The 12649-nt window shown below is 32.6% G+C and overlaps 1 protein-coding gene across 1 annotated transcript; it reads left to right on the plus strand.

Moving 5' to 3' along the window:
* The first annotated feature begins 2997 nt into the window (after nucleotides 1–2997).
* On the plus strand, nucleotides 2998–9207 carry LOC108467168 (histidine kinase 3-like). The gene is made up of 11 exons (XM_017767718.2): nucleotides 2998–4147; nucleotides 4346–4627; nucleotides 4830–4999; nucleotides 5262–5474; nucleotides 5707–5893; nucleotides 5977–6028; nucleotides 6163–6392; nucleotides 6524–6622; nucleotides 6954–8074; nucleotides 8262–8611; nucleotides 8795–9207. Exons 1-10 carry the CDS (start codon nucleotides 3659–3661, stop codon nucleotides 8503–8505), a joined length of 3087 nt encoding a protein of 1028 aa, XP_017623207.1. The 5' UTR covers nucleotides 2998–3658; the 3' UTR covers nucleotides 8506–8611; nucleotides 8795–9207.
* Nucleotides 9208–12649: the final 3442 nt, after the last annotated feature.

Here is a 12649-nt window from a genome sequence, read left to right on the forward strand (position 1 = left end):
ATCATAAAACTTGAACTCGTGATTGCAGAATCATTGCCAACTAGGGACTCGAGCCATACTTCAACCCGTGACTGCTTAACCACCGTTAACTGAGAGCCTAGTTATACTTTAACCTGTGGTTGTATAATCATCGTGAATTGGGAGCTTGAGTTGCAATCCGATGGGCTTCTAAGATGATAGTTTCATCCCTAAAGGCAGATAAAATGTGTAGGTTTTTGAGAACTAAAACATATTTTAAAACTATCACAATGTCTACCTCAAATACAAATACAAATAAACCTGTCTCCCGAAATTTCTAACACCTAACACAAAAAAAATTCCTGCTAGACATATTTTTAATTTCTCTCTAAAATCAGTTTATTTCTCTAAATTTGGGAGAAACCGACCTACTTTGCTGGCTAATTTATCCCTTTTTGATGCCTTTCTTTTTTTGTGTGTGTATAAAGATGATAGCTATGATATGAATAAGGCTCTGGAAATGGACAAGAAAATTTTAGCCATGATTGATTGTGTTGTAAAAAAAAGACGAAGTTGATAAAAAATGGGGTGGTAAAGAAAATGAAAAAGTTGGGGAGAGAAAAAGAGAGCGTGAGAAGCAAATGAATTAAAAGAATAAAAATTTTATTAATTAAATTTAATTTTAATAAATATATTTTAAATAAAAATGATTTAAGTAATATATTTTATAAAAATAAAAAAGTTACTATGCGGCCCTCTTCAATTTTTTAATGTCAGTTAATTATTTAAACTAAAACTATAATCAAATTGAGATAAAAGAAGAAGAAGAAGAAGAAATTACAAAACTGAAAAATGAAGTGAAATGATAGAATTAAGTTTTTTTTTTTTTAAGAACTATATTTTGATATTTTTGTTCTTATATGAAGCGAGCTTTTTACTCCAACTTTTAACGTAGAACGTGGCAGGCAGATAGACGGGTGTAATAAATGAAACCCCACGGGTGCCACGTAATAAGACGAAGACCCCTTACAGAAACGACACGCAGTGGAGGATGATTGGATAAAGGAAAAGTAGAATAGAGAAGCGGTGCGTTGACGTGGGACATCGCTTTCGGAAAATGGAGTAGTGAATTAGTGATGGTCTAATCAACTTTCCTGACATTGCCGCCCTTCTCTTCGCCACTGCTTTCTACACTTAATTACTGTTTTGCCAACAATCATTAGAATTTGTTATTTATTAATCCATCTTCATTTGAGAGGAGAGAAAAATTTGAAGAATGATGATTGAGCATGTTTCCGAAGCTGGAAACTTAACACAGCCCTGTGGTCTCCCTACATTCTCTTTCTCCTTTAGCCACAACAACTATTATGTCTTTCATTTCCAATCCAATCCACCAAAATTAGTTTATATTTTAAAAAGTCAAATATGCATGTATTTCTATTCACAAAAGCGAAGGGTTAGTGTATTAAATATTTAAGTTTAACATCTATCATTCACAATTATATAATTAAATAAGAATTAATTTTAGTTTCTATTGTATTAATTCTTAGTCCGATCGTATTGTAATAGTTTGATTCTACTTTTAATTCTTTATACAATTTATGTTGTAATAATTTAATACTTGTGATTCTTTAAACATGTAATTGTAATTGAATTTGAAATTTAGTTTTTGTACTTGTATTTTCAGAAATTTATTCTATCTATTTTTAAATTTTAAAATTCAAGTCCAACTGATAATCTGATTAATTTTTTAGTTGAATTCAAGTTAATTACATTCTTTTTTAATAACATGGCTACTAAGTGAGTACTTTTTTATTTTAAAATGTCACAATAATAAATTTAACCTAAAAAAATTAACAGTATTAATATTTGGATCTAAAATTTGAAATCGAAAAGTAAAAGACTAAATTTCTATAAATACAAGTATAATGACAAAATTCCTAATTTTGAAAGGTACAAGGACTATTGGCACATTTTAACCAAAAAAAATATAATTAGATAAATTAAAAGTTTATGATATACATATAAAATTAATACTTAATTCAAGATAACAATGGGTAAATTAGTCTTTATATATTTCATTCTTTCATTAAATTTAAATTTATGCTATTAAATGTTTATTTTGGCATTTTATATATAAAACATAACAATAAATTTAGCCATTAATTTTTACACATTCATTGATTTTTCCCTACTCTTTTGTTTGAACTAAATTAACCATCTAGCAATTTACTATCAACTTTTATCATTTACATGACACTACTTTATCTATATTTTATTACAACAAAAATTCTAAAATATCGTAGAGCATTAGTAAAAATTAGGTTAAAGACTTGTGTTGTTCATAAAATTGAAATTTAGTTTTGTATTTTATTCTTAAGAGTTTGATCTTTTATTTTTAGATTTTAAAATTTAGATTCAATTGTTAATTATATTAATTGTTTTGTTAAATTTATTAATGTGACATTTTGAAATAAAATATTCACTTGATTGCAATGTAACTAAAAATAACATTCTAATGAATCTAAATTTAACACAATAATTTTAATAATTTCAATAATTAGACTTAAATTTTAAAATTTAAAAGTATAGGGATTAAATTCTAAATTTATAAATATTAGAGATAATTATGGCATATTTTAAGCTAAAAATTATGATTCCAAAAATTATAAAAAAAAGTGTCAAAAGATTATAAAAGAAGTTCTAAATTTAAAAATAAAACATAGATGTGATAATAAGATAAAATAGTACTAAAAATTAAGGGTTATTTTGCTTCAAATAAAAAGTATATGCTAAATTAAAAATAGGGTATAAAAATTAATGACTAAATTTTGTTATTATAGAACAATTTTTTGATATTTTTAATCAGATAATTTTAATAGAAAAATAATATTTACCGTATGAAAGAATCCGAGTTGTATGTTTAGTATACCCTAAATTCAATAATCCAAAATAGGAATTATTGCTACCTTTAATTCAATGAAGCAAGTTCTTAAAAACTCTATCGTCTTCTTGATCTAATGTTTTTGACAACTTCGAAAAATTAGAGGGCTCCTAATCTCAAAAATGGGTACAAAAGTCGAATAAAAAAGAAAAAGAAATTATGTTAATTGGTATAGAAATTTGTTTTCATGCAGAGCAGCAAAGGGTACTTTTGTTATCATAAAGTACAGCCAACCCGAGAATAGAGAGTTAAAAGCGTGTAGAAGTTGTACACTTAGACAAAAAAAGCAAAAAGAAAATTTCTCATTTGTTATATTATTTTATATTTAAAGACAAAAATTAATAAAATATACTGGTAGTACCGGCACTACAGTGTTGCAGTAGTATAATATATAATTCGTGTTTGTAATTAGAAACTCAGAATCTTGTGGGGGGTTTTGATTCTTTTTTGTGGTTATTGTGAAAAAATTTCCTTTTATCTTTCTCAATTCTGGGTTTTCTATTTTGCCATCCTCAGTTAGAAAGCTATATTGCTGGATAAGATAGCATCTTTTTTTCTTTCCCTCACGGTCCAAGGCCTTACAGTCTGTCACATGGTAAATTTGGAGTTTGCTGGGAGAGGGTTCATCTTATCCCAAGGTTCTTTTCTGTTGATGCAGAATTTTACTACACAGTTTCTATAGATTTGACAGTGGGTCTCTGTCTTTAGCTGGAATTAAGAAGGAAGTAAGACCCACAATTGGTCACTGTTTCTTGGATGAGTTTGCTCCATGTATTTGGGTTTGGTTTAAAGGTGGGGCATCTGCTTTGGATGTTATGTTGCTGGGTAGCATCTATGATTTCCATGAACTGGTTCATTAATGGTGAATTTAAGGACGCTGAGACAGTTCTCCTTGGTCATAGTGGTAGTAAGATGTGGTTGAAATTCTGGGACAAGTTCTCAAACTATAGCTTCAACATCCACCATCAATATTACCAGTATGTGGGTTCCAAGAGAATTAGCAAGACTTGGTGGAGAAAGCTCTTGTTTTCATGGATAATTGGTTGGATTTTGGCTTCTATTTCTATACTCTATTATATGAGCTTTCAAGCTACCGAAAAGAGGAAGGAGACATTGGCTAGCATGTGTGATGAGAGAGCTAGGATGCTGCAGGATCAGTTTAATGTAAGCATGAACCATATCCAGGCCATCTCCATTTTTATCTCAACTTTCCACCATGGCAAAACCCCCTCGGCTATTGATCAGGTAAGTTAATATCCTCATCTTGTAACTTTTAGTTAAGATAGATGATTATGCATTTCCTTTGCTTTATTGATCAGGATCGGTTTATCAAGTAATGATCTTGTCAACTTGATAGCCAAACCAGGTCTGAGTGTTTGTAGTTAGGAATTATGATCCTTCTTTTTTTGGATAACAAAGGGAACTCACTTTAATCACATCTAGAGGACTTTTGCGAGGTATACGGAACGAACTGCTTTTGAGAGACCTCTTACAAGTGGCGTGGCTTATGCTGTAAGGGTGCTCCACTCGGAAAGGGAACAATTTGAGAAGCAACAGGGCTGGACTATTAAGAGGATGGATACCCTTGAACAAAACCCAGTTCATAAGGATGACTACAATCCTGACCTCTTAGAGCCATCGCCAATTCAGGAAGAATATGCTCCTGTTATCTTTGCGCAGGATATCGTATCACATGTGGTTTCTCTTGATATGCTGTCAGGACAGGTTAGCTCTTTTACTATCTAAAAGCTTATTGAGAAACCCAAGATTCCTTGGATCACTTGTATTAAGCTTAACTCGACTGAAGATTTAATTGTACTACTTTCCAGTTAGGAGGAATAAAATATTTTCAATCTCTCAAGAATTTTGAATTCATTATTAATTACACACTTCAGTTATGAATACTGAATTTCTTGTGTACTGATAGGAGGATAGCAAGAATGTATTGTGTGCAAGAAAATCAGGAAAAGGGGTGCTAACAGCTCCATTTAGGCTACTCAAAACAAATCGTCTTGGAGTTATTTTGACATTTGCGGTCTACAAGAGGGATCTGCCCTTGAATGCAACTCCTACTGAGAGGATTCAAGCTACTGACGGGTATGTTTTCAGTATGAACAAAAAGTAGGAATGTCCAACAAATGTCTCCTCCTTTTATAAAAATTAATGGGAAGATAAATTCCTTATGCTTCTCATCTCTGAAACCACATACATACATGAAAAAGGTAAAAGCTGCAATAGCTTACAGACATCAATGAAAATAATGCCTTGTTAAAAAGGGTGAACCAAGCTCTTTTCTTTTTAAACGAGATCCCTGATAGGATGCTCTAGTTAATGGCTCTGATAAGATGATCTCAATCAGGTATCTTGGTGGAGTGTTTGATATTGAGTCACTTGTGGAGAAGTTGCTACAACAGCTTGCAAGTAAACAAACAATCCTTGTGAATGTGCTGGATACAACTAATCAGTCGTACCCTATCAGCATGTATGGCTCGAACGCATCAAATGACGGGTTGGAGCATGTCAGCCTTCTTAATTTTGGAGATCCATTCAGAAAGCATGAGATGCGCTGCAGGTAGTTCATAGATTTTCGATTGCCCAGATTTCACCTTCTCTTTGATATGGGCCTTTGCAAGTGCGTGTCAACCTTTATATAACATGGACTGTTATCTACACCCATAAAACAAGGTTGTTTAATCTTCAAGAGAGGTTCTAAATTGTTTTCCTTCTTTCTTCAAGAAACCAAAACATTTTAAAAATAAAGTAACTTGAATATAAATCATGGATTAATTTTGTTTTTATTCTAGGTTTAAGCAAAAGCCACCATGGCCATGGTTAGGAATAACAACTTCAATTGGCATCCTTGTGATTGCATTACTTGTTGGGCATATATTCCATGCAACTGTAAATCGACTTGCCAAGGTGGAAGATGACTGCCATAAGATGATGGAGCTTAAAAAGCAGGCTGAGGCAGCTGATGTTGCCAAATCTCAGGTATATGACATCTGAGTTATACTCTTAAAGCATTCTGACCTCTTACAGACATTTGGTCCTAATTAATTGTGACCGTTTTGCAGTTCCTTGCAACTGTTTCCCATGAGATCAGAACCCCAATGAATGGTGTTCTAGGTGTGTCTTGAAGCTTTAATTTATTTCTATAAAAGTTTATTTCTGTGCATTGTATTATGCTTAAAAAAATTAAATTAAAATAACTAGTAGAGAATATCGATTACTTAACCATGACAGTGAGACACTTCTTTCAGGAATGTTGCATATGCTTATGGACACAGATTTAGATGTTACACAACTAGATTATGTTAGAACTGCTCAAGCTAGCGGAAAGGCTCTGGTTGCACTTATAAATGAGGTCTTGGATCAGGCTAAAATCAAATCTGGTAAGCTAGAACTTGAGGAAGTGCAGTTTGATCTACGAGCAATCTTGGATGATGTGTTGTCACTCTTTTCTGGGAAGTCTCAGGACAAAGGAGTAGAGGTGAGATACCTGTATCACACTGACTCACCTTATTCCGTTTGGTCCTCTCCTCTCTTTTTTCCTCCTTATGGTGTTTACCCACAAGTCTAACATATATTTCATTTTGTATGATCAATTCGTGGGTGGTGCAGCTGGCGGTTTACATTTCTGATCAAGTGCCTCAGATGCTAATTGGTGATCCTGGGAGATTCAGACAAATCATTATCAATCTCATGGGAAACTCGATTAAAGTATGAGTTTGGTTCGCCTTTTAATGCATATAAAGCTTGTTAGGACTCAAGTTCTTTTCTAAATATATTTTATTTTACTAATTGAGTATATCAGAATGACCAATCTGTTTCAGTTTTAAACATAATGCCTTCCATCTAAAACGCTCTTCCTTTGTATCCAAGCTAGAAATAGCTAACATACTTACATGCATGTCGATATAAAAAATTTCTTTGCATTGAATGGCATCATGACTTTATCAATAGGGAGCTAGAAGCTTCAGTGTGAGTTCAGTCTTATCCAACTTATGCTTTAGTAGCAATAAACCTATATAACTTATATTTTTTGGTTCAGTTCACAGAGAAAGGACACATCCTTGTTACAGTTCATCTTGTGGAAGAGGTGATTGATTCAATAGAAGTTGAGACAGAATCTTCATCAGAGAACACCTTGAGTGGTTTTCCTGTTGCAGATAGACGCCAGAGCTGGAAGGGGTTTAGAACTTTCAGTCAAGAAGGATCCATAAATCCTTTCTCTCACAGCATTAGTCTTATTGTGTCAGTTGAAGATACAGGAGAAGGAATCCCTTTAGAAGCACAGTCTCGTGTTTTCACCCCTTTTATGCAAGTGGACCCTTCTATTTCTCGAACACATGGAGGCACAGGTATTGGACTAAGCATAAGCAAGTGTTTGGTTAATCTGATGAAAGGAGAAATCGGTTTTGTTAGCATTCCTAAGATTGGATCCACCTTTACATTTACTGCTGTTTTCACCAGTGGCTCTTCTAGTTCAAAGAAGTACAAGAGCCAGCAAATCAACAAAATGTCTAACTCTGTTTCCTCGGAGTTTTATGGGATGAGAGCATTGGTTATGGATCCTCGACCTGTTCGGGCCAAGGTGTCAAAATATCAAATCCGACGGCTAGGAATTCATGTTGAAGTGGTTTCTCAATGGAAACAAGGTTTATCTAGCATACGCAGGGGGAGTAATGCTATAAACATGGTTATCATTGAACAGGAAGTTTGGGATAAGTATCTAAACAATTCAACTCTCTTTTTCGATACCTTGGAGAAAATAGATTATGGTACTCCTCCAAAGGTTTTCCTCTTGTCTAATTCTATAAGTTCTTCCGGAGCAAATATTAGTACTGGTGTTTGTAACATGACTGTTATCCCAAAACCCTTGAGGGCTAGCATGTTAGCAGCAGCTCTACAACGCACCATGGGTGTTGGGAACAAAGGGAATCCCTGTAATGGGCAGTTACCTAGCTTGTCTCTTCGAAATCTTCTTCTTGGGAGAAAAATTCTAATCGTAGATGACAACAATGTGAATCTAAAAGTAGCTGCTGGTGCATTGAAGAAATACGGAGCAGATGTGGTTAGTGCTACAAGAGGAATAGAAGCTATTGAGTTGCTCACACCACCTCACCAGTTTGATGCCTGTTTCATGGATATCCAAATGCCGGAAATGGATGGGTATGTAATGCCATGTTGAATTTAGAACTTCCTTTTGCAAATCAAGTTTTGAAACCTTAGAAAATAAGTCAACAAATATGAAAGGAAAATCTTCTCTAGTTGGTGAAATGAGCATTGGAGAGTTCTCAATTGGTTATATTCTTGGTCAGTGTTTAATGCTGAGTGCGTTTTCTTCATCTATGTGCAGGTTTGAAGCTACAAGGAGAATTCGGGATATGGAACATAATATCAATAATCGTATTCACCATGGCGAATTATCAGTGGAAGCTTATAACAACGTTTCAAACTGGCATGTATCCATTTTGGCTATGACTGCAGATGTTATCCAAGCTACACATGAGGAATGTCTGCGGTGTGGAATGGATGGATACGTGTCAAAACCATTTGAAGCTGAACAATTATACCGGGAAGTTTCACGTTTTTTCCAATAGGCATGGGATCACAATCTGTTGGAAACACTTGTGCATATGACAGGCCAATGGCATCAGTAGGAATGCTTGTACTCTGGCATACTCAGGATATTCGATTCTTTCACGAGTGAGTTCCTTTCACCATATTTTAAACTTTCCTTTTCTTTCAAGCATTTCCCTTCAAAAGGGTTTTGCTCATGAAGGTTTAGGTTCTACTCAAACCTTCAAATACGTAGCAATCATTCTCGAATCATAGATTTTATTTGTTTACCAGTCTCTTGACATCTGGTCATGGTTGATGTTTTTGCAGAGAATCGTCTGTTTCATAGCAGGAGTGTAAATAGAATGATGCATATATCAAAAGCCTGTCGATTTTCTTTTCTTTGTGAATTGGGATGTCTCTGCAGTTAAAAGAACTTTTTGATATATAACTTTAGGGTTAAATAAAAGGAAAACAAATTACGCATTGGAAAGGGATGGAAGAAATGGCTTCGTCTTAGTGTGATAGACAAATTCTTAGTTCAAAAGCTTGAAGATTTGCTTGCTTTCACGGCAACAGAAGGGGAGATTGTACCTTTGTATATGTTTGCTGTAATAAAAATGATACAAATTAGGCTTTATTTTGTTTTAACAATGTTATAGAGTGTGTTTTAAGTCTCGTACAGTGACAACAATACAACAATTTGAGCTAGTCTCATGATTTTTTGGTCTGATTTTTCTGAATTTACAGAGCCATTTAAATTTCTTTTTATTATTTTATATAATTAAGGTAAGTAATTATTATTTAAGTAATATATATAAAATATTCTAAAAATCTTTAAAAGATGAAGTTTCACTATTTAATTTAGCCCTGAAATATATAGATTTTCTCACTTAAATCCTTTGATGTATTGTTTCTTTTTTTTTTTGATTATTAAAATTACTTTCGCTCCAGTATGGCATGTTGATGGTTAAAGATAGGTATAATGATTTATTTGGTTTTTAATTTTATAAAAAATTATTTTAATTTTCTATTTAACTTTTCGTTTATTTTATCTATTGAACTTATATTACTTGTTAAATTATTATAAAATAAATAGAAAAATTAATGTCGATTAATTTTGCTAATGTATGTCGTAGTCTATGTGTGTGCCGTTAGTAATTAATTAATTTTTAAAATTAAAAGTATTAAAAATATATTTTTATAAATTTTTTAAATAATTTTTAAAATTTTAAAATTAAAAAATTAATTAATTGTTGACATAACATCTACATGTATGTTACATCAGTAAAATTAATTAACATTAATTTTTTTATCTATTTTGAATGATATGATGAGACAACATAAGTTTAAAAATTAAAAAGGACAAAAACTATATTAAAAACAAAAATAATTTTAAAAATAAAGAATCAAATAAATTATTGGGACTTAAAATGATGGCTTCTCAATCTAGTCTATTAAAAGTCGCCACATGACCATTTTTCCTCCTCAGTCATCTCCATAGAATACTAATTAAATTATTTTAATTCTAAAATCTTAAAAAATAAATTAAATTGTGAAAAAGGAAAAATTATGTTTAACTTTTTACTCACTAATGGAGTCTCCTCCTCCTTTACAAGCAATCATATGTCGTCACGTACTGCCAACCACAAACCTAGAGCACCTTCAAATTTCATTAATACATTCTTCCAAGCTCTTCTTTCTTCATTTGCTAATATTTTCTTTTAAAATAATGGTTAAACTTAAGTCTACCAAAATATTTAAAAAAAAAAACTTTTAAAAATCCCTCCACCACTCCTCTTTTCTTAACTCTTAAGTGTGTTTCTCTATTTAAAAAAAAAAAAACAATTTCTTCAGGGCACCATTTTTAAGAAATCCTCCCAAGTAATGTAAGATTTAAATGAGTTTGTTAATCAATAAGGTGAACAAGGAAAGGAGATGACGACTAGATGAAGGAGAATGGAATGAAGGTTGGGGAGAATTCTCTATTTTTAGGAGAGTTATGGAGTTTTAGAAGTAGAGTATCTATGTGAGTGTGTGTGAGTTATTTACATGATTCTTTTATAGTGGGGGACAAATTTGGATACGTGTCTTAAAGATGCTAACGTGTAAGTTTGATTTGATAATTGTCACACCCCAAAATTGGGCCTATAAGTTTTGAGGGTAAATTAGGAATTTTGGCTCAAAATGGGTTTGGAAATTTTGAAGTGTGGTAACCCGAAATTATATTCAACTATAGCTTTTTGAAAATCAAATGAATTTTTGAAAATAAGGTTGAAAAGATCTTTAATTTTAAAATAAGGACTGTTTTGTAAAAGGGTTTAATTTAGGAGTAGTTTTAAAGCAATTATACCAAAGTTTTAAAAATATCCTATTTTCCCCCTTTATCCTTACAAAACTCAAGCTAGTTTCTCCCCATCTTTTTGTTTTTTCGTCCATTGTGTTTCCAAAGCCTTATTCATCAAATTTTGATTCCCAAACTCCATTCCTTTAATTTCTTTCATTCTGATAACATTAAACCTCTCTAGAATTCCATAAAAACCACAAAAAACACCATTGATTTCATCATCTCTCAAGCTTGTGGATTTTCTGGATTTTTAACCAAACATCCCTTTTTCTCCCATAAAAGGTAATGAATCGTTTTCCTATTAGTTTTTAATGTTATCTAGTCTTTAAAACTAAGTTTTTAGCCATTAAATCACATATTTTAAATAAAAGTTGAAAATTGGATTGTTAATGGTGGATTTTAGGATTTTGGGTAAAGACGTGATTTCAAAGTGTTTTTTAATTTGTTTTGATAAGATTAGAAGGTTTCCAAAATTAATTTGAATTTTCGTTAAAGAATTCCAACATTTTAATGAATTTTCGTGAAAATTACCATTGTATATCAAAATTTCAGATCCATGAATCTGTATAGTTTTGAGCAGTTTGAAGGTTGGGAATTGTTCTTAGATGTATAATTAGATGATTGGAATCGATTATAGGCAATGGAAATGAGTAAAGACTAAGATATTTGAGTTTCAAGTTTGTTAGTCAAAATTTTAGTTTCATGAGGAATATAGCTTAGGCTTACGCTTTTGGTTGGTTTAGGTGAGTCTTTGGTTGCTAATTGATTGTGTATATTGTGTGGTTATTATATGTGAAGTTCTGGAGTCGCTAAAACCTTCGACGACCAAGGCAAAAGGCAAGGAAAAATTAGTTTAAGCTTTTGGCAATCAGGCAAAAGCATAATCAGTTAGTGTTTGGAGTCGTTGCTTGTAGACACAATTCATAGTGTTAATTGGGAGCTTAGGGATAACCTAAACCCTTATCCTAGGTTTCGAGTGTAAGCTTTTTATTCCTCTTGATTTATTTTGGCAAATTGTGTGATTAAGTGAATAATTGTGGACTGAGTATTATGATGCGATATTGTAACATGAGATGTATGTGATGGCTATCGTGAATTCTGTTGTGTTGTGGGAATGATACATGTGCCAAATGGCAGTGATAATGATATGCTAATTGTAACACCCTACACCCATGCCCTACACCAGGACAGAATACGAGGCGTTAATAAACTTAAACACATGCATTTAAACGTTTCTAAGTCACCAAGACTTGATCAAATTTAAAACTTTTTCACACTTTGTTAAATCTCCTTAATATGGGCCTACGAGGCCTCAAACATTCATTGGAAGCCATTCAGAACCAACTCGGATCCTTAAACCGACTTTGTGACAGCCCAAAATTGACCCTAGTCGGAATGTGGTTTCGGGACCACAAAACCGAGGCATAAAAATAATTTGATATTTATTTTGATGCCTATAATATGTGTTAACTCATGTGTGACATTTTGATGCTTTAATTTAGAGTTATAAATGTGAATTTCACTAGAAAGGACCTAGTAGAAAACTTTGAAAGTATGATGGGGAAATGTATGATGACTAATTAAAGCATGCATGCAAAACAATGGCCTTGCATGTCAAATACCCCCTTTTTACAAGTGATGGCCGGCCATGACAAGGGAGTATGGGCTAAACATGTCATGAAACATGTTTTGTTGGTGCATTAGGGGGAAACAATAAACAAATAAGCATGGGTAGTAAAGAAAGAAAAAAAAATGTGTGTGTGAGTGAAACCCCCCCCATTGCCGTACATGGAAGAAAAGAAAAGAAAAAAATTTTGCTCATCCATTTCATTCTCTCT

The sequence above is a fragment of the Gossypium arboreum genome, chromosome 2 (genome assembly GCF_025698485.1).
Source record: "Gossypium arboreum isolate Shixiya-1 chromosome 2, ASM2569848v2, whole genome shotgun sequence".
NCBI classification, from domain to species: Eukaryota; Viridiplantae; Streptophyta; class Magnoliopsida; order Malvales; family Malvaceae; genus Gossypium; species Gossypium arboreum.